This window comes from Camelus dromedarius, chromosome 26 (assembly GCF_036321535.1).
Source record: "Camelus dromedarius isolate mCamDro1 chromosome 26, mCamDro1.pat, whole genome shotgun sequence".
Classification (NCBI taxonomy): Eukaryota; Metazoa; Chordata; class Mammalia; order Artiodactyla; family Camelidae; genus Camelus; species Camelus dromedarius.
The window spans coordinates 20563330-20589906 of record NC_087461.1 but is presented as its reverse complement, the minus strand read 5'-3'; the positions used below and the strand labels follow the sequence as shown (position 1 = coordinate 20589906).

The 26577-nt window shown below is 46.9% G+C and overlaps 1 protein-coding gene across 1 annotated transcript; it reads left to right on the top strand.

Moving 5' to 3' along the window:
* Window positions 1-26225, top strand: LOC116149744 (la-related protein 4B). The gene is made up of 12 exons (XM_064479345.1): window positions 1-118; window positions 9368-9446; window positions 10863-10999; window positions 16077-16180; window positions 17428-17538; window positions 18559-18612; window positions 18694-18918; window positions 19362-19468; window positions 19931-20182; window positions 22877-22922; window positions 25524-25688; window positions 26097-26225. Exons 1-12 carry the CDS (start codon window positions 1-3, stop codon window positions 26223-26225), a joined length of 1527 nt encoding a protein of 508 aa, XP_064335415.1.
* Window positions 26226-26577: the final 352 nt, after the last annotated feature.

Below are 26577 nucleotides of genomic sequence, written 5' to 3'. Positions count from 1 at the left end.
ATGGAAGAGGACTGCCTCTGTCCTCCACTCTCACTGGCAGAGATAGTTAAAAGCAATATCGTAGCATGTTGGGGCAAGGAGAATTCAGAAGTAAAAGACTGGATCGCGTGCTTCGGAGGTGGGAGGTAGGATGTGAGCACAGGTGGATCCCAAGACTGTAATAGCCCATTCTAGAAAATGCAGAAGGCCAAAGTCTGCACAGGACCTCCAGGGAACTCCACCTGTACTGCACTTTCAAAAGGCCACGTGCCTGCTGTGCAGAGGTATATCGGAGGTCACCCAGTGTGAGTCAGCAAGAGAGAAATGCGAATATAAAATTTCATCTCCTTTCTTTAAACTTCTCACAGACTCAAGAAAAAGCCGGAAAATGGCAGGGAAAGAGGTCAAGTGGTAGCGAAGGAACAGGTGTTACCTCTCCCACTATAGCCCCATGGTTCAGGCTCGTATTGGAGGAGGAAAGCTTTGGGTTGAGAAGGAGATGAAAGTTTTGATTTAAAATCGATGAAGTTTTTCACCTAAAGGTGAATCTTACTTACTGACCATGGATTTTGATCCTTTAAAATGACTCAGAAGTCATGTGATATGTGTAAAATGGGAGCAGAGATTAAGCAGAATGTGTTTAAAGACAATGTTTGTAGGAAAATAAAGCTACTCCCTGGTCTCTGTACACCAGTTATAATAATACCCTAGGATTTTCTGCATATTGAATTGGAAGCCACAGTAGCCTGATGAGTCAGTACTACGCTTTCTGAATAGTTTTATTTCATTAACAAATAGGGTGAAAACGCTGAGATCACTTGGACTGAGCAGAATACATCTAGTAGTGATTGTTCAGCCAGAGTAAACTGAGTCACTGAGTCTTGGCCTTCACAACTGCTACTTTTCCCTTTTGATGCTTAACTCTTCAACTTCTAGGGAAGTTTCCACTAAGACTGACTCTAATACAGACAGCATTTCATTCCAGTTTTTAAACATCAGTGTCTGTGGGTAGGCATGTGAAACAGGCAGATGATTCAGAATCTATGGAATTGGGAGAAAAAAAACCCAAAGGAAAGTCTCACTTTGAAAAAAGGAAGAAAAATGGAAGAAGACAGCAGTGGAAAGGGGAGTGTGTATATATTGGGCAAAGAAAGATTAATGCAGTGGTTAATGATGAGTTTACTGATAGACTGTAAAGAGGGATTGAAATGTGGCAGAGTTTAGGAAAGATAATAGAGTTGGACAAGAAGGAGTTTTTTGTCATGGGAAAGTTTTTGAGAAAGAGAAAGGGAGGGAGGGAGAAATAGGATTGATAGGAATCAAAGTGAAAAAACAAGAAAGGGCAAATTTCATAAATTCTGTATGGGTAAAAAAATGAATTCCTTTTGTGTGTGTGTGTGTGTGTGAGTTTGAGTTTTGTGTGTGGCTTTACATTATCCTGGATATATTGCTGCTCTATCCTAATCAGTCAAAATACTCTCCATGCTGTTGATGTGATTTGAAGTTTAAAGTTCTTGGTGACTATGCAGGATGCTTGCTTTTCTCTTATGATGTTATCAAGCAAGGGTTGCCTGTGACACAGAAAGCTTAACTCTGACAAGCAGGTGTTTGCAGCGAAGGATTTTTTTTTTTTTTTTGCAGGGCACCAAGTAAGGGAGTGGGAGACAAATCTCAGATCGCCTTCACCTTGATCTTTGAGTTAGGGATGTTTTAAACGGGAAGAACAAAGAAACTGCGAAAGAAAAATCATCATCTTGTGACGGTTCTGTGACATTGCCTAACCAAGGTTTCTGGAGTCAGGATGTGTCCAGTTTATGACTCTCTGTCAGGGTGGTCCATGGCTCGTGGTTCTGTGAACTCATCTTGCCCTGGGGGAAAAGCCTGAGTCTGTATGTTAATGATATCTACAAGGCAATGTTAGTACATTGATGCTATCAGTAACAGCTGTCTTAGTCATCTGACTGTGGTTTAGTGTTCAGTTAGCACAGGATTGAGGTCAGAGGCGACAAGAAAGGGATTTAGGTCAGAGGAGACAAGGGAATAGTTTTAGATGGAGAGGTGAATCATAACCTCGGTAAGGGAACTCTGTTGTAGGGGGCTCTGTTTAAATCATGTAAACTGAGCATTTCCTCCAGTATAGAGATATTCTCAGTGAAGAGTTGTAAGCTCTTAGAATAGATCTGGTGAGAAACTTATTTTAGCGAGAGGAATGCATTACCCTAGGCTGTCACCGTAACAAGGACTTAAATCACAGTCCCCAGAGTGAGGAATGATGCCAGGCACCATGAGCATGCCTTTCCCCGGTGTATCCTGTGCACCTGGAGCCGAGTGCTCACACTGTTCTTCAGCTTTTCCCTCCCCCTGTTAGCATGGTTCAGTCTTTCTCAGCAGGTTTTCTACGGGGCTGGTTAGTCGTTTGCAGCCACTCTGTTGCTGGTGGACTGTCGGCAGCCCATGTGATGTTGATGGTATCACTGGCTGCATTTTCAGTGTGATGACACCATCATTTTGATGGTTACTTTTGATTTCTTTAGGGGTTTTGACTTGTTTTTCAAAGTATTTCTTTTTGAGGGAGACATTTATTTCAGTTGTTGGCTTGGGCAAAGCCATAGAACTAATGCTATGAGGCAAAATACCAAAAGCACTCTGGACTATTTGAAGAGCAGAATTCATAAGGTACTGGTATTTGTTCATCTACAGTGTAGAGAGAGCAGAGATGGGATTCCCAGGCTGTGCTTCCCTCAGATTGTGCTGTAAAACATTAATCTTTAATAATTGAGGGTAAAGGACAGTTAATCAGCAATTTCTTCCAGCAGTAACTTATATTTGACATATATTCCTGTCCTTTTTACAGGCTTCATGAGGGCTCATAGTTTTATATCTCCTGCTCGCTGGCATCTAATAAAAAATGCCAGTGTATAAATCAACTATGAAATTGGCCTAAATTATACAATAAATTGTGTCACACTTCAGTGTTTTTGAAAATCTTCATTAACCTCTCTGTAACTTTACTTTTTAGAATAAAGTGAAAACTTGCCTCTCTTCACTTTCATGTATCTGTGTGTGCACGAATGCATACATAGCATGTTTGGTTAATTATTTGAAGAATTTACTGAGTTTTGAATGTAAAACAACTTAAAAGGTTATCCGGAGTTCTCCTTCTGCCTGGCATATAGAAAGTTGCAAAAAGTGTGTCACTCTCAAACTAAGTAAACCAAAAAATTGAAACTTTTTTTGTACTCACTAGAGAGCTGAAGTCACAGGACAAGCAAGTTACCTGATTTCTAGTGAAAAACAGGTCCCTCTAAGGGTATCAGACACAGCTAGCTGTGCAGGATATGGGAGGATGGCACATGGGCAAGAATCCGGTTAACTTTGTAACCACTTCCTAAAGGCTGAGCATGAATTCCAGTGAGAAGATAACCCCTCTCTCCTAACATGGACAGAAGGGAATTTGCACCCATTCACAGGCTTTTCTCCACGAACCTCCAAAGGGTCCTCACAGGAAAGACGGGAGGTCAGGCGGGAGACGGGAAGCCTGGCTGGAGGGGTGGGGTCCTGGGAGGAGGGGTGGCCCCTGGGGCAGGGGCTCTAGGGGCCTCACTCCCTTTTGAAATGAAAGCCTTAGTCTCGGAGAGAAGAGCAGCAAGCCCCGTGGCCCCCAGGGCACAATTCAAGTTTCATTTTAGACACAAAAAATATGTTATCCTGGAGAAAGAAAAAAAAAAAAGGTGATTGGATTTTATCAAAATTAAAAACATTTGCTCTGGAAAGGACATTTTTTAAGAGAATGCAATGACTAACAACAGACTATGAGAAAATACTTGCAATCTACTTACCTGTTAAAGGAGTCAAAACAGTTATATAAAGAATTGTTAAAACTCAAAAGAAAATAAACACAAGAAAATGGGTAAAAGGTTTGAGCTCATACTTAAAAGAAGACGTATGTATGGTGAGTATGCATATTAAAAGATGCTAAACATTATTTATCATTACAGAAATTCAAATTAAAACAGCAGTGAGATACCATTATGCACTTATTTATGTGGCAAAACCCCCAAATCTGATAATACTAACTGCTGGCAATGATGCAGAAAAACAAGAAAAAATAATTATCAATGCTCTTTGGTTTTATAGCATATGTAAAAGCAAGGACAGCAGTAGCACAAAAGATGGGATATAGAAATAAAGAGATATAAATGTGTATTCGTAAATATTTGCACACATCTGTGTATGCATGTATGCCTTCAATTAAACATGTTCCCTAGCTCTCTCCCCTGAGATTAAGTGAAAACAGCTCATCTCAGTAGCAATTATCAACATAGAGCCTTTGATCTCTGAACATTTGTCCACCGAAAGGAACCAGGGTTCTATCCAGGAAGAAATGCCTAGGCTGGGATAGGGAACGTACCAGGTGAGACTGGAACTTCTTTTTGAAATACAAAGTAAAGAAGTGTTCATAAATGATGGGGATATGTTGAAAGTACATAGGAGCCAGCTTTGATAGGGTTTCCAAGGGTTAAATCTGGAAACATTTAACACTTAAACTTAAATACTGTTAGTAATGGATCATGACTCATTGAATAAAGTAGCTATCCTTATGTTCATATTGATATAAGCAAATCAATAAATTCAGTTTATTATTAGGAATGGAATTTTTACAGAGCCTCAAGATAACTTCCAACAAAATACGTGTTCATTACAAAAGGGAAGAGGGTGACTTCTTAGTGACGAAGCCTGGTAAATACTACTCTGGTCAAGTGATCAAAGTGAACATTGTCAATAATGGGACAAGTTTAAATCCTGAGACTCCTGATAGGATGCAAAATAAAGGACACAGAATCAGTAATGTGTAAATACTGATTTCCTTTCTTCAGTTTTCATATTGGATTACATAGAAGATGGCCTTCATTTGTAAGGAACCTACTCAGGTATTCGGGGGAAGTACAGCATCATGTCCACAGCTGAGACTCAAATAGTGTAAACATTTTTGAGGTTTTCTTAAATTCTCTGTTGGAGTTGAGTTTTTTTTTTTTTTTCTTTCTGAAGAAATGCTTTTAGAGTTTTAATTGCAGTTTACATTCTGTATCTTGTTTTTGCTGGAATAAAGAGATTGGTGCATCCAGTTAGACCAATTAAATTATTAATTTTGGTTAAAGACTTTTCAGAGATCATTTAATGAAAAAAATTAGGCTTTACAGATTTGAGATTCAAGGTAGTAAGTTCCCAGAAATCATGAAACCATATTACATTCTAGAGTGATTCAAATATTTCACGACAACAGTGGGACTGGAAATTTATTGAAAATTTGACTTGAACCTGTTTTTTTTTTTTTAAATATTTAGATTGTTGTTATAAATGACAAATTTAATTCTTGATTGATGAAAATCTTTATTTTTCAGCCTTTCCCAAATACCAGTGGCATGTCTGTCTCCACCTATTACTCAAATTTAATCGTGGAGGACTTGTGAAATAAGGCAAATAAGATAGAAAAAGGTTATCTAATCCATTTAAGATCTTAATAGTACTCTTTCTAAGTTATTAAAAGAACCATCACTTAGAGACTGAAATTATTTTATTTTCCTAGATTACATCTCCTATTTCCCTGTGATCTTTTCAGAAACTCGCATGTAACACAATCATGTGTGCCTCAGGGATGGCACATTGTATAGCTGTGCCATTAGACAAGGGTACTTGCTGTATCTATGGGGGAAATGCCGTGCTTTGTCAACTTACTGCCTCTGTGAACCTGAAGGCACCATTTAAAACTTGGATGTAGTAGTTTACTAAGTGGTGTCAAGTGCTTAAGCTCTAGAAATAAGCCGTCTGAACCGTGGTTGCCCAGGAATCAGATTTCCTTTTCTTGGTCGTTGGAAGTTGTTTCTCCCAGGAGTGTGTGTAGGTATGTGTGTGAGAGAGAGAGAGGGAGGAAGGGAGAAAGAGTGAGTTGGATACTAAATTATTTCCATTTTTGATGTCCTTTGGGTATTGGTAAGAGTTCTTTTGAAATGATCCAAGATTTCTGGAATTGTAATTTAAGCGTATAATATAGGATTGAATTATCAACATCCCAGACCAGTTTGTGACTAAGGAACCCTTTGAGGTGACATTTAGGTGCAAATATCCAGGCTGAGAGACCTGACTTGCACAAGTGATTCTTTAGGAACTCCACAAGCAGGCCCTAGGTAGTAGCTGAGTCTCTGTACTTGGTACGCACGACTCCGCACTAAAAGCCACTTTCACTTTGCATTTGAGAAAGCGCCTCACGTTGGTGGCATTCAGAGCCAGGGTGTATTCCCGCAGTGGGCTGTGAAAGGCCCAGCAGTTTTTAGATTTTGTGAAAAAACTATTGTAGAAACCGAGTAGCCCTAGGAAAGCCTGAGGACTTACTTTGACTTTTTGAGTAGATGATACACACTCTTAACACTTGATCCTAAGTGGTCTTATGTTGAGGTCTGTTGATACGTTGGTATTATACTTATCAAAACAGCTCACTCTTACTCATCAAGAAAAAAAAATCATCTGTTTTTCTTAGGTCTCTCATGATGAAATCAGTGCTCCAAAGTCCACGATCTCTGGATTCCATGATTCACAACACAATCGAATCACAGAATTATGTAGTGTCTCTTTTCTGAATGCTGGGTCTTCAAAAAGTGCTTAAAATTTCAGAGTCCATAGAAAGACCAAATGATAGGACAGAGTTTAATCTCTTTGAACATCTGTGGTAGCAGCCTGAACAATAATGTATAAACGTAGGATGTATTCAGTTTTCGAGACTTCTGTCAGGGGGAGTCAGGAGTTAGCACTGCAGGTGAGTTGGCCATGATGCTGAAGTGCCTCATCATCAGAGGCCAGATCATCTGCTAGGCATAGGTTCATCCTCTTAAGAGCGAGTGAAGCTGTGTTCTGTAGCCGAACTCTCTGGATCCCACCAGCAGTGGGCCCGACTCCGGCTGCTCCACATCCTCACCAGCACTGGATGTAGGCAGTCTTTCTTGCCATTCTCAAAGCTGGGTAGTGGGATCTTACTGTGGTTTTTTCATTTGTATTTCCCTGGTGACTGATGGTGTCAAACGTCTTTTCATGTGCACATGTCTTTGGTGAAGCATCTGTTCAAGTCTTTTGTTCATTTTCTCATTGGGTTGTTCTATTATTGAGTGGAGAGTTCTTTATATATTTTGGTAACAAGTTTTTATCAGGTATGTAATTTGCAAATACATCCCTCCAGTCTGACTTGTCTTTTATTCTCCTAACAGTATGTTTTGTAAAGCAAAAGTTCAGAATTGTGTCCAGTTTATCAGGTTTTTTTGTTTTGTTTTGTGTTTTGTGGATCTTGCTTTTTGTGTTGTACCTAAGAAATCTTTGTTTAATCTCAGGTCACTAAGGTTTTCTCCAGTGAGTTGTATGGTTTTAAATTTTACATTTTTTAGGTCTGTGGTCCATTTTAAGCTAAGTTTTGTAGTGTGTGAGGTATGAAGCAAAATTCTTTTTTTTTCCCCACATGGACATGCTGCTCTTCCAGCCCCACATGTCAGAAAGACTCTCTTTTCTCCATTGCACTGCCTCTGTGCCTTTGTCAGAATCCTTTGAAGCATGTAGGTTTATCTCCAAGCTGTCTCTTCTCCATAGGTTGGTTTGTTTTGATGACTGTAACTCTTAGAAACAGGTGTGTTTGGTTTTGCTGGTTGTTCCGTGAGGGGAGATAACTCCAGGCCCTGCGCCCCATCTTGCCTGGAAGCAGACGACCTCCTGTCTTGCTGTGGGAAGAGCAGTTCACACCCTGACACCTCGAGTCTCCCAGTCCTCCGTCCCCAAACCCTTCACCTGCCGTGTCAGGAACCTTCCACGTTGTTGTATCCTCTCTCATGTTCAGTGGAACTGCCCTCCACACCCGGCCTCCCCCATCAGAACTCTCCGGAATCATCTGGACCAGCTGTCTCTGTGCACCTCTGGCTCCCTCTCCAGCCCCGTGTGGAGTGGCTGGGTGGCACGACGGCCCTGTGCCCTGTGGTTTCCTCCACTGTGTCACAGTCTGCCTGACACTGTTTGTTTACTGTTTACTTGTTTAACTTTTGATTGCCTCCCACTGAGAGCAGAGGCTTTGCCTCACTGAGGCTGAACAAACAGCTTTGATGGTGCCTGGCACGCAGGAGACATGTAGTGAATATCTGAAATGTGGGGTGTGGAATGTGAATTCACGTGGGTACTTAAAACAGGCCTTTCTGGATGAAGGAGTGAAATGAGATTGTAGCTTCAAGAGCCATTTCAAGTTTTCAGTCTCATCAGGTCCATTGGTTTTGTTTTGTCTTGTTTTTTTGCTGGTGGGGGGTGGATTTTGTTAAAGCTCTTTATATAAAACAAACTCTCTGTCTTTATTTGTTGTAAATGCCCCTGCTTTGTCTTTGCTTTTTGATGGTCTTTGACTTTTAAAATACCAGTGTCTCTTGTTTTAAAATACCAGTGTCACATGTATTATTGTACCATGAAACTTACGTAGAAGTGTGCAGCCAGAAACTAACACGTCATAAATCAACTACACTTCAGTTTTTAAAGATTTTTTTTTAAGTGTGCAAAAAAACTCTTAGTTCTTAGAATTTAAGTGCTTTTTCTCTCCTAGTGCCACCTTAAAATGGGATCCTGACCTGGTGAGCAGAGTGCTGGGGAGGGCCCGGGGCCTCACCTTGAGCTCAGTGCACTGTCCTGGAGGCCCCGGTCCATGGTAGGTGCTCCGTGTGACCCCCACACAGAAGTTACCCACATGCCATCTGACATCTTAGGAGGGCTCTCCAGAATCTAGTACCAGGTTCTGTTTCTGCTAGAGGATCTGTTCACTTAGTGTTCTCTGGTGGGATCGCTGTATCCGAGCAGTGTCTGCCTTGTCCCTTTGCCTGTCCGGCAGTGTAAGGGCCAGTGTGTCAGGCTGTGGTGTAGACACAGCGTAGCCTTACCGCTGCGTGTGTTCAGGATCCCCAGCCTTGATTTTTGGGGGGCCTGTATTTATCTTTTCCTTATTTTTATTCTTTCCTTTATATTTTATTGTCATTTTATTATCTTGTGTTTTTCTAGGCTACCCGAAAATCTCTTTAGAATTGAGACAAAACGTTAAATAAGCTTATACTCATTTTGTGATAAAAAGCACCTGCTAAACTTCGCTAATAAACACCACTTCTTAGGCTGTTTTTTTGAAACTGTTTTTGTATGGGTGAGAAGGGGTTTTTTGTTTGTTTTTGCTTATGATTTCCTTGTAAAATAGCATTTTTCTTATTTCTCTATCTTAATTGTGCAGATGAATAAATATGTATATTGAAAAATGAGCATTGTTGTACAGAATTATCTGTTTGGTAAATTTTAAGCCATTTTCCCCGAGCTAATCATTGCTTCTGTGTAGGAGGAAATGAATCACAACCAGAAAGCCAGGAAGACCCCCGGGAAGTACTTAAGAAAACATTGGAATTCTGCTTGTCCAGGTAAGGGTGGTGGTGCTGGTGGTGGTGCTTGTGCTGGTGCCTTGTGGCCAAGGTGTTGTGCACTGGAACTGCACACACAGACAGGGTGCTTTCCACGGGAGAAGAGGCTGTCTGTCAGCCTCTGTGTCTTACATCTGTTGATAGGGAATGGAGACTGTTGGCCTGCTGCCCACTGACCACAGGTGTGTCTTGATTGTTACCTGGGTTGCTTTTGAACTTTGGTTTCCTCCCATCCCCACCCACCCTCAGGTTGTGAGCGAGGAGCCTTGGGGGGGTCAATCTCACAGAGACATTTTTTAGCACACTGAAGTTTGAGGACACGTTTCCTATATTAGTTCTCAAAGTATGCCAAGCGCTGCACTGTGAAGCTGTTTTCTTTGTGTAGCAGTAATTTTTTTGTTTTTTCTGTTAAATACAGCAGAATGTGTAGGGTCGCGTTGCGGACCCGGGCGTGTGGGGAGGTGGGGCTGAGTGTGAGGGGACAAGCCAGGTGAGATGCTCCCTGTCAGTCAGGGCGGTTCTCCGGGTGTTCCTCTGGGCCGCCTCTGCCCTCAGACTTGGCGCAGGTGTCCGGTGCGGCTGCGTGAGGGTGAGGGGAGGGGCGCTGTGCTGGGCGCTTTCCACCGCTGTGCAGCCCAGACTGGGACACCGCCTCGATGGCTTGCTGATCAACTCCCCGGGAGGAGGTGTCCCGCAGGCCTGCCCTGGGCTCCTGCGGCGGAGTCCACACCTGCAGGGCTGCTTGGGGGCAGGGTGCACCCTTGCACAGCATGGGCTTCGTGGGGCCTTCTTTTGGGAGCCAGAGTTCAGCTGTGTGTGGTGCTGAGGGGTTTCTGAGCGCGTGGTCCTCTTTGTGGAAACTCCTCGGGATACCTGCCCTCCTCCCTCCAGGGCTGTCAGTGGTTTAACTGGCCCTGTGGCATATGTGGTTGGCCACATGCACAGCTTTGTCACCCTGGCCGCTCCAGGGGGCTGGGAGGCCAGAGTTGGAGTCCTGGCCTCTGCAGGTGTCCAGCCTGAGCCACAGGCACTCTGGGCACCAGCCTTCCCTGGTGTTTCTGCATTTTTCTTTCTTTTGTTCTATCACTGGATTTCCTTACTTTAAAAGGTTCGGTTTATATTTTTAATAAGCTACTCAAACACTTTGGGACAGAGATAAGCTATAAGCACATTTGTGAAAGTTTTACCTGCTTGTTGATTGTGATTGTACAAAGTGCAGCATGCTTTTACTTTTGCTCTCTCTGCTTCCCCAGATGTCTTTGAAAAAAATTGTCCCAAGGTAAGAGAGGTGGCAAATGGTAGGTGGGGTTGGAATTTAGAGAAAACTTCAAAGCAACACCGTACCACGCTCGTACCTCTTGCGAGGCTTCCTTTTAAAGAAGTTATCAATTAAGAGAGATTGTCTTCTTTCTGCAGGGAGAACCTTGCTAGTGACATGTACCTTATATCGCAGATGGACAGTAATCAGTACGTGCCAATCACCATGGTTGCTAACCTGGGCCACATCAAGAAGCTTAGCACCGACATGGACTTGATTGTCGAAGTGCTGAGGTGTAAGTAGGCCGCAGCTGGCCGAGACGCACGTGGCCCAGACGGCATCTTTCTTGCTGACGTGACCATCAGGTGCTCAGCCATTCGTGAGGAGATACTTGGTGGCAAGTGGAGTCTCCCCTCGCCTCCCAGGCCTTTCTGACAGTCCTGGTATCTGGTGAGGCGCATGGCGCTGGGGCACTGATGGGGCTCCATGACAGCCCTCAGGCGCATCTTTGATTGTGGCCTGTGGGGTAGAAAAGGCTAATGGAGAGGTTAGCCGCTGTGCCACTCATGAAAAATAAACAGCGGTATTCAGAGTAGAGCCGCGTGCGCTTTGATGAGCATGCCAGCTGCTGAAAGAGTTTTTCAGACTTCAGCTTCCTGCCGAAGTTCTGTTCGGGTTTGTTGCATTCTTCCTTAAAAACATCGTGTGAATTAGCTCGTTCCTTGGACATTTGGCAACATCAAAGGAAGATTTAAACATTATATCGAGACCCACAGGGATTCAGGGAGGGTGGGTATTTAAAGTGTGACCTGCCCTGGTTTGCTTTGCAGACAGGCTTCTCGCAACCTAACCATTTTGTTATTTGTAAAAACCATTTTACTGAGGTATAGTCAGCACGTCGTGAACTGTGTGTGTTTAAAGTACACAGTTGGCTCAGTTTGGACCCACATGTATGTTGGTGAAACCCAGTTTCCTTGTGCCCCATAACGCTGCGCCTCTCCCCTCCCACCCGGGATGGCTTCTACAGGTGTTAGTTTCATAGTAAATGTGTGCTGTGTGGGATTTTTTTAAGAATGGGATGATGTTTAATTCTTTATAAAGTTGCACTTTTTATGATGGGGCTACAAGTACCAGCTGGTGGCTTCTGCCCCCGCAATTCTGAGCATCTCTGAGGGGCACCCTTCGTGAGGCACGCAGTGGTGGGTGCCCGAGTTAAAGCTACCTTTCTGTGTCTCCGCCATGACTTTCCATCACTGACTCCTACGCAGGGTGTTCATGTTCTCCCAGCTTAGCTGTGCTGCTGACAGTGAAGACTTTTTCTCGTGCATTTGACTTAACAGCAGTAGAAAAAGATGAACGTCCTATTTTAGAACTTAGTTGGATTTTCTGTTCACGTAAAAAAGTTCTCTATTCCTCTGTAAATGTCATAAGGCCATTAAATTAATTAAAAAAAACCTGGCAAACATGGAAATCCATGAAGTTTGAGTTCTGAAAATTGTACCCCCGTTTCTTTCCCAAGGCAGTGTTGTGCCTCCAGTGGTGCTTTGTCTCTTGGGTCCATTGAGAGCAGGCCGTGTTGTGTGTCAGCTGAGTTTGGTTCCCATCTGACCAGCAGCTTTCTTTACTCTGTTAACAGTCTTTGGTTATTGTTGAGAATCCCAGATTTACTTATTCCTTTCAGGCTGTCCTTATAAACTTTGCTGCCCTGCTGAGGATAATTTCTCCATTGACACTTGGTGGCTGGGAGCATGTTTGGTAACCCTGTGTAGTTGCTTAAAGGAGCCATTTCTGCCCCGGGCAGCCCTGCTCTCCCCTACTGTTTCCCACTTCCTTCTCCAGTACTGTTTCTGTGCGGGTTCTTGGGTTGGAATGTTGTTGTCTGTCCATTAATATTCAGCTAGTTTTGTCCAATTGCTTTCACTTAACTTTTGGACAGAAATATATGTACGTATGTAATAACCTGCATGATCAGAGTAGAGTCAGCATATTACTGTATTAGTTGTAGTTCTGGAGAGGGTGAGCAGAGAGGCTTCTTAAGTTTGAATCTTATCCCCATCCCCAAAATACCTAACATAGAATCAGATGCACCACAGACAGTTGGTAGTACCTTATTTTAATTTGAATATTCTCATGTCGACTGAGTTGCATAAATTACATTTTTAGACTTTTTATAATCAATACATATATAGTGCATGTCACACTGTATCTAATTCAAGTGCTCTATATTTATAGTTAATTTAATTGAAATTGTTAATTTAAAAGAGCTCAGAAACATTTGTCATCAGGGTGTGAATACACTGTGAGCTGCCACACAGTGAATGCTAGAGTGGATAAAATGAACTCGGCATATATTTTTCAACAAGAATAAAATTTAAGGTCATCATGTTGATTAAAAGGGTGTTTCAAATTACGTACAAGGTAATACCATTTGTATAAAGTTTCGGCACATGTAAACAGAACTGTTTTTGTGGATTCAGAGATAAGGGGTAGGAGCATAAACACATGAATAGGACTGAAGCTGCTGACTCAGCGTGTTGGGGGCAGCTAAGCGGGGAGAGAGACTGGCGGAGGCGGGGAGGGAGGGCACGGAGCGCTTTGCCACCGCCTGGTTTTTGTATGGGTTTACAGCTTTCCTTGTTGGTGAGGTGGAGTTTACACACTTCAGATTCACATGGTGTAAGTGTACATCTGGTACATTTTGACGTGTTTATACACTTGAGGATCTGCCAGCATGATGAACGTGTCAATCAACCTGCCCCAACCCACCAGAGTTTCCTCCTGCCCCAGGCAACTACCCTGCTTGTTTGTTTTTTGTCACTATAGATTAGTTTAAATTTTCAGGAAAGTGTATATAAATGGAATCAGTCATGAACTGTCTTTTTTCGGGGAGTGTCTGCATTCTTTCACTCGGTGTAATTATTTTGTTTAGTGTCAGTAGATTGTGGCTTTTTATTGCCGAGTCATGCTCCATGGAGTAGATACAGCACAGTTGGTTTGTCTCCCGAATCGGAAGATGCTTATGTCATGGCAGGTTTTGGCTGTTACAGATGAAGTTGCCAGGAACATTGGTGTGAGTCTGTGTGGACAGACGTCCCCGCCTCTCTTGGGTAGGTTGCTGCGAGTGGGAGGTCGGAGCAGGTGGCAGGTGTGTGCGCTTGGGAAGCTGCTGCCTGTTTCTGGAGTGCTGAGCCGTGACCAGGGCAAGCGCTCCCAGCGATTCCGCGTCAGTTTTCCCAGCAGGTGTGGGTGTGTCCGTGTGGCTTCATTTTCTCTCTCCCGGGCGCCCCCACCTTGTCCCCTCCTGTCTTTGAAGACGCCCTGCCGCAGCCCAGCTGACTACCTTGTTTGTTTCCTGGAGCTTGTTTTGGGTATTGTTCCTAAGAAATCTTTGCTAAATCCCAGGCCACAAGTGATTTCTCCTAGATGTTTCTGGGTTTAGGTTTACATTTTTAGATCTGTGATCCCCATAAGCTCATTTTCGTGTATGGCATGAGGAGGATCTGAGTCCCCAGCCCCTGGGGTGTGGGTGTGCGGCTGCTCCCGCCCCTTGTCGGAAAGGCTCAGCCTTCCCCACCGTACTGCCTGTGCCGCTCTCAGTCATTTACTCCGCAGGTGGGGGCTCCTCTCCGGCTGGGGGTCGGCCTGAGTCTGCTGGGCTGTTCTGACACCTGTTCTGCAGTGTCTGGGTGGTGCTGGCTTGACAGTAGGTCTTAGAGGAGGTGCAGAGTTTTCCACTTGCTTTGGCTCTCTGCATTTTGCATAAATGCTTGCATTTCCATGTGAACTTTAGAATTAACATTTTGGTTTTTCAGAAGGGCTTATTGGTATTTCTATTGGGATTACATTGAATTAATAAATCAATTTGGAGAGAATTGACACTGTAACAATATTGAGTTTTCCAATCCACTGACACAGAATATCTTTCCATTTACTAAGGAAAGTCTTAAAATTTTTTCCTTTGGCAATGTTTTGGAGTTTCCAATGTGCAGGTCTTTCATATCTTTCCAGATTTATAACTAAGTATTTCATATTTTGGACACAATTTTAAATATTTTTATTTCAATTTCTGATTGGTGCCAGTATGTAGCAATACAGTGTATTTTTGTGTGTTGGTCTTATACTTAAACCTTTTCTAGACTCACAATTGTAGTTTTTTATAGAAATTGTATCAGGTTTTCTATATAGAGCTTAGCCTATCTGCAAATGAAAAGGTTTACCTTCCTGCACCCAGTCTGCATGCATGTAATCTCTATTTCTTGCGTTACTACCCTGGCTGAGGCCTCCAGGGCTGTGCAGAAGAGAGTGGGGGTCAGCATCCTTGCCTAACCCATCTACTGGCACGAGTGGTGCTGGACGTTGGCATTTTGTCAGTGAGGAGGTTTGCCTTCCCTTCCTTGTTTGCTGAGTATTTTTATCAGGAATACAAGTTGGATTTTGTCAGATGCTTCTGTGTCTATGCGGTAATTGTGTTTTTGTTTGTTTTCTAAGTCCATTAATATGGTGAATTACATTGTTTAATTTTCTTTGGAAACCAGCCTTATTTACTGAGAAAAATCCACTTGTCATTATATAGTTCTATTTTTATGCTTTGTTGGATTCAATTTGGCAAAATTTGATAAGAATTTTTTATTAATCTTCCTGAGGGATATTGGTCTGTAGTTTTCTTGTTTTGTGATGTCTTTGCTTAGTTTGGGTGTAGAAATGCTGGCTTTGTAGGTTGAGTTGGAAAGTACTCTAAAGTGTTTTGGAAGAGTTTGTAGAATTGGTGTGTTTTTGTTTTTGTTTGTTTTCTTGAATGTTTGATAGGATTGTGTAGAAAATGTTCTTTTTTTCTAAAGTACGCTTTGGTACGCTCTGTGTGCTTTAAGGACTGCTTCTGTTTCATGGAAGTTGTCTGATTTACTAGCAGGAGCTTTTCCATAATGTTCCCTCATTACCCCCTTGATAGCAGTAGAACCAGAGTGAAGTTATGTCTTCCTTTCTGGAGCTGGTAACGCATGTCGTCGTGGTGGTGGATGGCCCTGAGCTCTGATAGTGACCTTGATGTGCTGTGACCTGACTGTATGGGATACAAGTTTACAGAGTGACACCAAAAGGCAAAACCTAACCGAAAGGAGATCAGTAAAAGCCGGTGAGGCCTGAGTCAGGCCTGACTGGTACTGGCCGTGTTGACCCGTTTCAAAGGTGCAAAACCTTTTGATAGTTTGTGTTGAACTGTCAGGACTTCTGGTGTTTACCTGTCGCACAGCTTTCTTCAGCGCAGTTAGTAGTACAGTCTAGCACGTCCCCCCAGGGTATCTGTGGTTGTAATGAAATACAGATGGTTGATTTGTTTTAATTTTGTGCACCGTCCTTTTCCCTTCTCTCCACAGCTTTACCTTTAGTCCAAGTGGACGAGAAGGGAGAAAAAGTGAGGCCATACCAGAACCGCTGCATAGTCATCCTGCGCGAGGTCTCTGAGTCCACACCCGTAGAGGTAAGTCGTTTCTGCTCCGAAGGGTATTTGCACTTCTCTGTGGCTTTTCTGCTTATTTCTGTGGGTTTTGGAGGGTGTATTTTAAAGAATGAGTAGGTACAGTAACACTTTTCCCCAGGATTTACACACTCAGAGTGAGAGTGGTTCTCAAACTTTCTGGTCTTGGGACTTCGAGTACACACTTGATGTTAAAAAAAAACAGTTTATGGTAACTTCCATTTTTAGAAATTAAAAGGAGAGAGGCTTAAATATTTATTCGTTTTAAAATAAGAATAATAAATCCACAAGTTGAGACAAAACATATTTTTACGCTAAATAATTTTTTGGAACAAACGCTTTTTTGAGGAGAGGGCCGCCACGGGCGCCAGTGTGCTTGTGCTGGTTCGAGCGAATGTGCGGCCTCAGCGCCTTTCTGGGGCCAATTTGAATGATGATTTTTTCTCATTATGCATCATATCTTTATGTTTCTTTGTGTGCCTGGTAAATTTTGAATGCATGCCAGGCATTTTGGAGTTCACTTTATACTGAGTGGTGGTGTTTTCCTGGGCTCTGTGTTGAGGTTCAGTCAGTGGCGGGGGAGCAGAGCAGACGCACTGGACACTCCCTGGCTGAGGCTGGTGGGAGGAACAGTCATGCGTCCCAGAGAGCTCAGGGGTTCCCTCTTGTCAGGTGGCTATTTCCTGCGTGCTGGGTCCTGGGGTGCCCCTGAGCTTGCAGCTTTGGGCTGGCCTGTGCTCGCTCTCCTGGCACCATGGCCTGGGAACCCCAGGCCCTCACTGGGCACTCGGGCTCACTTATACCTGTCCCCCAGGGATTGTGCTCCTGTGTGGCCTCAGAAACCATTCTTTCTTATATTTTGTCTTTGTTTCCTGTGGGGAGGGTAAGTTTGGTCCATCTTAGCTGGAACCGAAAGCCCAGCTAATTTTTAAGTTTCTTAAATTACATTCCTCCCCTCCTCCCCCAGTTGCGTGGTTATTGGCCTACTGGTAAGATAAAATGGTATTTTCACGGTAATTGAGTCAGTGGTACATTGGAGGTCAGTAGGTTGTGAGCTTGTTTCCTGTGGCAGTGGGATCCTTACTCTGGAAGCCACACTGAATGCCTAGCCATTTTGGGAGGGTTCTAGACATCAGTGTGTTTGGCTTGTCTTCTAAGCATCTGTCATTCAGAGTGTGTCATTTCTGTTTGGGGAGGACAAATGGCGGCACAGCTGGGAATTTAATTAACTTCTGACCTCTTTCCTGTAGGAAGTAGAAGCACTATTTAAAGGAGACAACTTACCGAAGTTCATAAACTGTGAATTCGCCTATAACGATAATTGGTTTATTACATTTGAGACAGAGGCAGACGCACAACAGGTGAGCTCGCTGCCCCTCCCCCCACCCCACCCCACTCCACCCCACCCCGTGGAGCACACTAGCCGCTGGTACACAGTGGGCCTCTGCGCCTGCGGGCCTCTCTCGTGCCACGGTGCTGGGTTTGAACGTAAGTGCAGAGCAAACCAGAGCAGGTGTGTGTGCAGACAGTTCTGTAGCAACGTGAAGAGTGCAGGCATGACTTCCTAAGGACGGGGGAGGCTGACAGCACAGGGAAACTGGTTCTGCCCTTTCACCTGTGCAGGAAAGTGTTGGGGCTTTGAACCTAACCCTGACGCTGCAGGGCAGTGTCGCACTGCAACGTCCTTGAAAAAGCGTCGAGAGGCTCTCTGTGGGAGACAAGGAGTTCAGGGGGTTCCCTTCCCGTAAAGGAAGACTTTTCCTTAGGGAGACATGCGCCCATGTAGGGAGTGCCCTGTATGTGGTACCAGGTGTTGTCAGCGAGACTGCTGGGGCTCGAGCAGAGAAGCCAGGGTCTGAAGGCTGGGTTTTAACTGGGTGAAGGGAAGAGGGCCTCACAGGAACAGAGAGATGGGAGTGGGGAGAGCCTGTCTGGAGCAGCACAAGCCCTCCTTCCCACGTGGGGCGGCTCAGAGCCCTCGGGGTCGTGGAGGACGTGTGGAGAAGGAGGAGGTTCGTAAATAATGACTTGAACACTGTGATCTTCACCCTTTCTTTCCCAGCCTGTGTAATTCCAGGTGCACGTTGGGATCATTGTTTCCCCGGGTAAGGATTCTTAGCCTGTGATCTGTGGGATGCTGTTGTGGTTTCTGTTAATGCTTAGAAAGCTGTATACAGATATTGTTTGTGAGAATTTTTGACAGTTCCGTAGCCTCTATCAGGTTCTTTTAAGGAGTGTGACCCAAAAAGGTCAAGGGGTACTGTTCTTGGTCACGTCCACCGTGTGTTAAGTACACAGTTCCTTATTCGAGGCACTGAGTTGTCAGTTCGTCTTATTCGTAAGATTAACACGTTGGTATCACGGATGATTCTTGCCCTCAGGCGTACAAATATCTGCGAGAAGAAGTCAAAACTTTTCAAGGAAAACCAATTAAGGTAAGCAGGACCTTTGGTTATACTTTGTTTGCAAATCAGTGTTCTTTAGTATTCTCACAGAAGCTTACTGTTTTCACACAGGTGCGGATAAAAGCAAAGGCAATAGCTATAAACACGTTTTTGCCGAAGAACGGCTTCCGGCCCCTGAACTTGAGCCTCTACACGCAGCAGCGCTACACGGCCTCGTTCTACTTGCCTTCGTTCTACTTGCCTCCGGTCTACAGCGCCCAGCAGCACTTCCCTCTCTACAGCCTGGTCGCCCCCCAGGCCTGGTCAGCCACACACAGCTATCTCAACCCGCCCCTGGTGAGTCCGGCTTCACGTGGGGCTCAGGCAGGGACACCTGCCCCAGCGCAGCAGCCCTCATGGTCGGCTTATTGGGAGGCACGGGGGCTGGCTGCACACACTGAATGCGTTTTGTGTGATGTGGTCCAGCCCTTTGCCCAGGTTGCCTCCCTCCAGTCTGGCGTTCCCTAAGCTGTGTAGTCCCTCGTACAATGCAGAATGTGACTGCACGTTCCAGGAGAGCTGGGGCACTTGCAAGCATGAGGGGTGCAAGGAGGTGCATCTGAAAAGGGTTTTGCAGTGGGCTCCCAGCAGTGCAGCCGAGAAGACACTCCAGCGGGCCTCACCCTGCTGTGCCTTTCTCGGAGTGGACGTTCCTTGCAGAACGTGGAACAGAAGTGACCCAGGTTGCCACAAGGTGCAGCACTAACCAACTGAAGTCTCTTTGTTCTTAATAAATCTAGGTAACTCCATTTCCAAATGCTGGATTTATAAATGGGTTCACGTCTCCCACCTTCATACCTGCAGCATTTCCTCTGGCCTCCCTCAGACAGTACCCTCCAGGAAGCAGGCAAGTAATATGAGGTCACCGCCATACTGTGTGCTTTCAGAGCAGAGCAGAAACACGACACATGGAAAACCTTGGCAGTCCTCACCACGTGCTCGAGTCCCCCTGACACTCGCTGATGATAGATTTGACCAGCGTTAATGTCCATCAGACATGAAACACCCAGAAGTGTGGGATCACGCTCTCTGAGGATTAGACCCTCAAATATGTGCTGTGGTGCCTGCAGAAAGGACAGGCTCACTGGAGACAAAGGCTTCTGGGGACCTGGACCACAGCCAAGCAGAGCATTGATGTTGTGTTCAGATTGGCATTATCAGACATACTATGAGTTAACAATGCTAAATAACACTTTCTGTATTTTTTTCTAAATAGAACACTTTTGCCTAGACGTTTGCGTATTAGCATGCTCATTTTGTGACTCTGTGACCGTTCTAGAGCTGAGCTGTACAAATGCTTTATTTATAGGAACCCTAGTAATTCTCACCCGTGCCATGCCATCCCCAGTGCAGAGAGGGGGCCTGGGCTCCTGGAAAGTTCTTCCATGTTTACCTTCACTGAGGATCAGCTGATTAATGGTGTCCAGAGCCCACAGATGAGGCCGGCAGGTCAGCCTCAAGCATGGGCACAGACCCCTCCAGCCTTCGCCAAGAGAGACGCAGGGCCGGGGCGCGTGGAGCCGAGCAGTCTGGAGCTCTCCCCTGGCTTAGGTAGAGGAAGGTGAGTACTTAGTCTTTGCTGATCAAGCACCTGGTGTTTTATAAACTGTTTGTAGTTTCAAGTTCCATTCATTTAGGTGTGTTCTGCAATCATTATTTTCAAATCCATCACAGAAAATCACATTGAAGGCTGTAGCCATCAGAGGTTTTGTGTGATTACTCAAAGGGGTAACTTTCAGAGCAGGGACTTGCTGGTTCCCTCTTTTTGGTGATAGGACACCGTCCTGTGAGGACTGGGGGTGGGCTGAACTGTGTTAGGTCCCAGTCATCCTTTGTGGAGAATTGACCAGACTCCGTGTTCTATGAGCCTGTGGTCGCCCTGCCTCACTCCTCCTCCCACTGCAGAGTCATACGGCAGGCAGGCAGTGAGTTGTGTGGGCGGGCAGACCAGCGTTTAAATTCATATTGAGCTTACTTATAAACAAGAGCTGTTCCAGTTACGTGGTGCCGCTGGCCACATTTAGGGGAGGTCTCGCCTGCCCCTCCACGGCTCTGGCAGGTCCTGCACAGCCTGCCCCTCATGCCCTCTCCCCGCTCACTTCCATGGGTGCCACTCCCTGTCTCGCCCTCTGCCACTCACCCTTCATCGGGGGACAAGATGGGAACGGGGAGGGGTGCGAGGGTTCATCAGTGATGTCCAGCACGGTCTTGACAGGTGGAGGCTGGCTTTATGCATTTCCTTCCCTCAGCGGTTAATTCCAAACGGGCTGCCAGGAAGGACTTGCCCTCTGACCCAGAGCCACAACCAGCACTTGTTCAACCTGCCTAAGGTTTTTTTTTTTACCCACTTGGAAAACTTTAAGAACAATTTCTTTGTGTGTTCTGTACAGAGCAGATGGGACCATGTCTGACACACAGAAGCCCCTCTGTCAGGCACCTGGTGTGCACCCAGGGCAGTGTGGATGTCCGGTTCGCCATGGCTGGGTGGAGTTGGCATGGCCGGGGCTGCGTAGCATCAGGAAATTGGACATGAAGTTGCCTGGACAGGCACTGGAGGGCTGAGGGGCAGAGGGGACACTGAGGAAGTGCAGACGCAGCGACCTCAGGAAGCAGCTGCTGCTGGGGGAACGGCGTGGGTTGTAAACTGAGGGGCCTGGAGCAGGGCCTGCAGAGCTGAGGCTAGGCCCTCAGAAAGGTGGTCCTTGGGCGCAGTCAGGGCTGGTTGGAGATGGTGCGGGAAAAGCACCACCAGGACTCGTTCCCAGGCCTCGCCATCTCCCTGGGCATGGAGCGGGGCCCGCAGGTGCAGAGCCACTGCCCAGCGTCTCCACGGTGGGGGCAGGCCTGCTCTGTCCACGCATCTCAGGCGGTCCTGCCACCACTTCCGTCTTCAGACCACAGCAAGACGCATGCGGTTTGTCCAACTTGTGGAGACCCCCTCCAGTGAGGGGTCGAGCTCCCCCCAAAGAGTCTACACCAGGACTTCATCCACCACCAGCCAGACATCAGGAAGGGGGAATGGTAGGCTGAGGTGCCCCGGGATGTGAAGCCAGCGGGGAGGGGCTGGTCAGGACGCCCTCATGGTCCTTGTTTCCAGACCAGGCCTCGGGCTCTTCAGGGCTTTTCAGCTGGAGTGTCGTTCAGACGCAGAGGGACTACCCCAAGGCCACAGATGTGGATGAGGGCAGGGGGGCAGCCCAGGCCGAGACATGCTGCTTCTGCCGGGGTCGGGGTGGGGGTCTCATAGTCACGCCCATCTTCATGACTTTGTGCCCGTGCACCACGGGCAGAATGTTCCTCAGTCCTGTGGCATCCTGTGGGAAGGCATGTAGTCTCCGGGGGCTATTTCTGGACTAGTTTCTGCAGGAGGGTGTGGCTTTGGGCCAGAGTCCTGGAGGCCTGCACTGTGCTTCCCCTAGCGGGGCGGCCAGGCTGTCCCTGCTCAGCACAGGGGTCACCCTCTGACACCTTAGGCCGTCTTGGGCAAGGCTGCTGGGAGGTTCTCTGAGAAACAAAGGAGTTAGTCGAGATTATTTCTAAATTTCTTTTTAGTTTATGTAATACGGCCCTTAGGGAGCCTTTGCTTTCAGTGAAATGACAATGGATAAGGAAGTAAAAGTAAAATTATGAACTGGAATTAGTATGTGGCTTGTCAGGCTGTGGAAGCCCAGGCATCACCCACTAGGTGTTCATTGCTGCGGTTTTGGCTGCGGCGTGTGGAACAGCTCTGCTGCCTGTGGGTGTGACTCTGCAACCTGGGAGCCCAGAACGGGGGTGTAAGGATGGCAGACAGGTGTAGAAAGCACAGGGGCTCCGCGACCTGCGTGGTTGGTTCAGCCAGTGAAGGCTGTTGGCCCAGAGCATGAAGGCCGGGGCAGTGAGTGCCTGCAGCTGCTTGGGATCTTGGTGACGACCATGCAGATGGGCGTTCATCACCGCTCTTTAATGGTTCATCTTTGTAGCTCAGGATCAGATCTTACACGTCTTCTACAACTGAACGGATACTCAAGTATTTACACGCTAACAGAAGTTCCAAATGGGAAAATCCTTTCAGCGTGTGTTTTATTTACCTTGATAGACCTCAGGTTTAGTCCATTACTGTAGGATGTCTGTTTTGCTTACACTCGTTAGAGTTGGGAATTTAGAATCGGAAGTCATCTGTGTAAAGGCTGAATATACGTGCACTACCTGTGTGCTCAGTGAAATATGTTGCAAGGGGAAAAATCTAACAGTCCTGTGCTTTCCTCTTCCCTAGGAAAAACTCCTTTGGCTTCCAGAAGAAGAGCGAGGAGAAGTTCACAGTGAGTACATCTTGCCGCGCTCGGGACACTGAGCCTGGTTTACACTGAACAGACTTGAAGCGTAATTCAGTCAATTAAGGCATGAGAAGGAGCTTTTCAAAAGCGGTTTCCTCGTAATACGACGTCTGCCAGATGATAATGGACGGTTTTGATGCTCTGAAGAGAAGGCGGTGGTGGCTGGTTTCCTGAGGAGCCCCCGGTGCCCGCATGTCCTGTGCAGGTCACAGGTGCAGCCAGGGCGCGGTGTGCGCACAGTGGGGTCCCCCTGCAGGTGTCTAGCTGGGTTCTTTCTGTGTGGTAACCAGGTCACCTACTTTGAAATCCCTGGAGTTATGAGTTTGGACACACAGAACAGACTTCCCCTCTGTAGGAATTAGCTCATCAGTATTTTTGATTCACAGTAGCTTACTCTGTCCCCACTATGTAGGGAGTATTTTTGATTCACAGTAGCTTACTCTGTCCCTACTATGTAGGGAGTATTTTTGATTCACAGTAGCTTACTCTGTCCCCACTATGTAGGGAGCATGCCTCCTGCCATAACTCACGGTCGTGACAGACCCAGAAATGAGTGATGATTTATGCAGGTGGTGGGTACCTGAGGCGTGGTCATGTCTGCTGGGGGTGGTTGAATGGCCCCTTCCGTGGGGGACACTCTGCAGGGCTCTGGGGCGGGTGCGTGCGTCCCCACATGGCCAGGCGGGGTGCATGAATTTGGACGCTGGTTGTAGAGGGCAGGGAAGGACCTTGAGGAGATTCTTGGTCTCACCCCGAGCCACTGAGCATGTGCCTTCTCCTCACAGAAGGTGCCAGGTATTTGCCTGGAGCTTGGAAAGGGCAAATTGGTAGAAAATGAACACCCCTAATTCTATCACATTGGTCAGTTCAGGCCAGTTTTCGGTGAACCCTTTGGTAAGGCAGTTTATGTCTGTTCTTGTTGGAACCAATGAATTCCTGTAACATTTGGATGAACAAGTCTGTGTCTGATGTCTCCTCAGACACTCGTTACCTTTCAGTCACTACATCACCTTCAAAGGTGACATTTTTTTTCCATTGCCATTTCCATTTCATTCTGTTTTGCATTCCGTTCCCATGTTTGGACCTGGAGCCGCTTAGAAGCCCAGCACGTGGCGCAGATGTGTGTGTTCAAGAGTGGGCCTCTTGTTGCGCTGGGTGGTCTGAGGGCCTGAGAAACCAGCGGTGGGTCCCAGACTGTGTGAGCGGGAGGCGAGGCCCAGCCTGGCCCGTGGCACCAGGGGCAGCGCTGTCTCTCTCCTAACGCTGCTGAGACCCTGAAAATGCTACACACATCTCCTTCGTTCCTGGAAATTGAGACTTAGTAAATATTTTTCAAGTATTTTTTCCTAAAAATGTGTATTTTCTAAAAAGCTGAGTTCACCTCAGAAACATGCAGATGTTTAAAATAAAGCCTCTAAAAATTGCTCTGAGCCAGTGGAGTCTGAGCACGAGCTTGCCGAACTGCAGAGCGTGCAGCGGCCTCGTTCCGAGGGCTCGTGCCTGCCCGAGTCGGGCTGCCGCGGGCCCCAGTGGCCCTGAGGAGATGAAGGCAGGGGCCCCGGAAGACAGGGCTTCATCAGTTTGGGTCCGCTTTCATCCTCACCTGCTCTCCTCTGAGTGCTAACAGATCCTTCTCCAGATTTTCCTTCTGCAGGGATGGTCTTCCTGTTGGTGTAAGTTTCTGGGGCAGGTTGGCCCTTTCAGGCTTCATGGGCCCTGTGAGAGCCCAAGTGGCCCACGGCCCACCGCTCACTGCGAACGCCCCTGCTCTACTGAACACAAATGCGGTTCCCTGTTTGCTCCTTGTCCCTTTCAGCCAAGGAGCGGGGTGCTTACAGAACAGCATCCAGCAGGATGACTAACAGTGTTTCAGTAAAAATACGTCACTGCCTTTCTCCTGAGATCTTGGGCTTATAAATCATGCTCAGATATCACTGTGCTGAGTCACTGTCTTGCAGTCAGGGGACGTGATGAGACTCTTGGCAAATACCATGCTTTTACTTACTGATTAAAATACAGGGCATTTCAGTAAGTTAGTTTTCAGATAACTGAAGCCCCCTCCCTTTTTCTGTTAAACTGTTTCTTTTAAAGGAAATCTCTGTAACATTTCTTATGTAAGTTGCAGGGGGCTGAGAGAGTGGCCTCTGTTTTTCTTTTACTGTTTCCTTTGTGACTTAGATTCCAGACTCCGCTGTAATAACACGGAACTTGTCAGGAGTGAGGAAGGTGAAGGCTGGACTCGGGCTCTTCTGCATCTGGCACTTAGCTGTGTCCTGCTGGTCTGTGTCGGCTGCCAGAGGGTCTTGGTGGCCATACAGATGCGGCTCTTACCCCCATCTCTGACCGTGGCTGCAGCAGCCCTGAGGTTTCATCTTCTCAGCTCTGCCCTTGAAGAGCTCTTGCCTAACAGACGAGCTCTGGTCAGGTGACCAGGGCTTGGCATGGTTGGACTAGCTGTCCATTTGGCAGGCAGGTGTGGACACCAGGAGACTGGGGACCAAGCGTGGGCCTCCCTCACCTGCTGTGTTTCTCAGCACCTTCCTGCCCGTCCACCCCAGGCAACTTCATGGTGTTCTTCTCTTTCAGAGGAGTCAGACTCAGTCTCCAACACCACCCAGGCCTCCATCCCCCAGCTTTGAATTAGGGCTGTCCAGTTTCCCCCCGCTGCCCAGGGCAGCAGGGCATCTGAAGACAGAGGATTTGTTTGAGAACAGGCTGTCTGGATTGCTCACAGGATCGTCCAAAGAAAGGGTAAGACCCAGTTCCCACCCTCTGCTCGCTGACACCTACCCAGCACCTATGTGGGCTCTCTGCTCACCTGCTCGCTTCCACATGCACAGGAGGCTCGTTATGTGCCGGGCTGTGCTGGGCACAATGCTGTCAGGGTGAACCGATGACTTCCGATGCCTGGCCAGTGGGGAGGAGGGCTGCAGCTGGTGGTGCTGGACCACAGAAAAGGGCCTGGGACGAGATACGTCGACGGCTGCAAGAGGATGGAGGCGGCTGTGTTTCCAGCTTTGGTCTGGGCTGAGCACACCCGTCCTCAGGGCAGGACCACACCTGGGCTCCCAGCACTGTCAGCCACATGTTTGTCATTACGTCTGAGATCTCACAGACGCTTGTCTACCGGTTGTAAACTGTTTTTCCGATGGTTTTCAGAGCCTAAACGCAGATGCCAGCACGAACACTCTTCCCGCGGTAGTCCCCCAAGAGCCCTCGTTGCCAGCCCCCTGTGCCACACCCACCACCATCGAGCACGCTGCCTCCCCCGCCCGCCCGCCCGAGTAAGTGCCACCCTGTCCCCATCCCCACGTGTCCCCGCTGGGCTGCCCGTGGGCAGGGCACTCACGGGCCCTTTTGGGTGGCACTTTTGCAGGGATCCCAAGGTGGCGGAGAAGCAGAGGGACACCACAAATGTGGACAGACTTCCTCCTGTCCTGAGTACAACCGCCAGCAAATCTGTGCAGGTGAACGGCGCCACCGCGGTAGGTGCCCCACTGGGCGCTGTGCTCTGTCCAGGGCGCCCTGCAGGGTGCTGGCACTCGTGACTGCCCACTCTGCTCATTTCTCCTGCCACAGCCAAGGGTCTCCTAGCCTCGGGCTCCGGAGTGGGGCTGCCTTCCTGAGTGGCCCAGGGCTT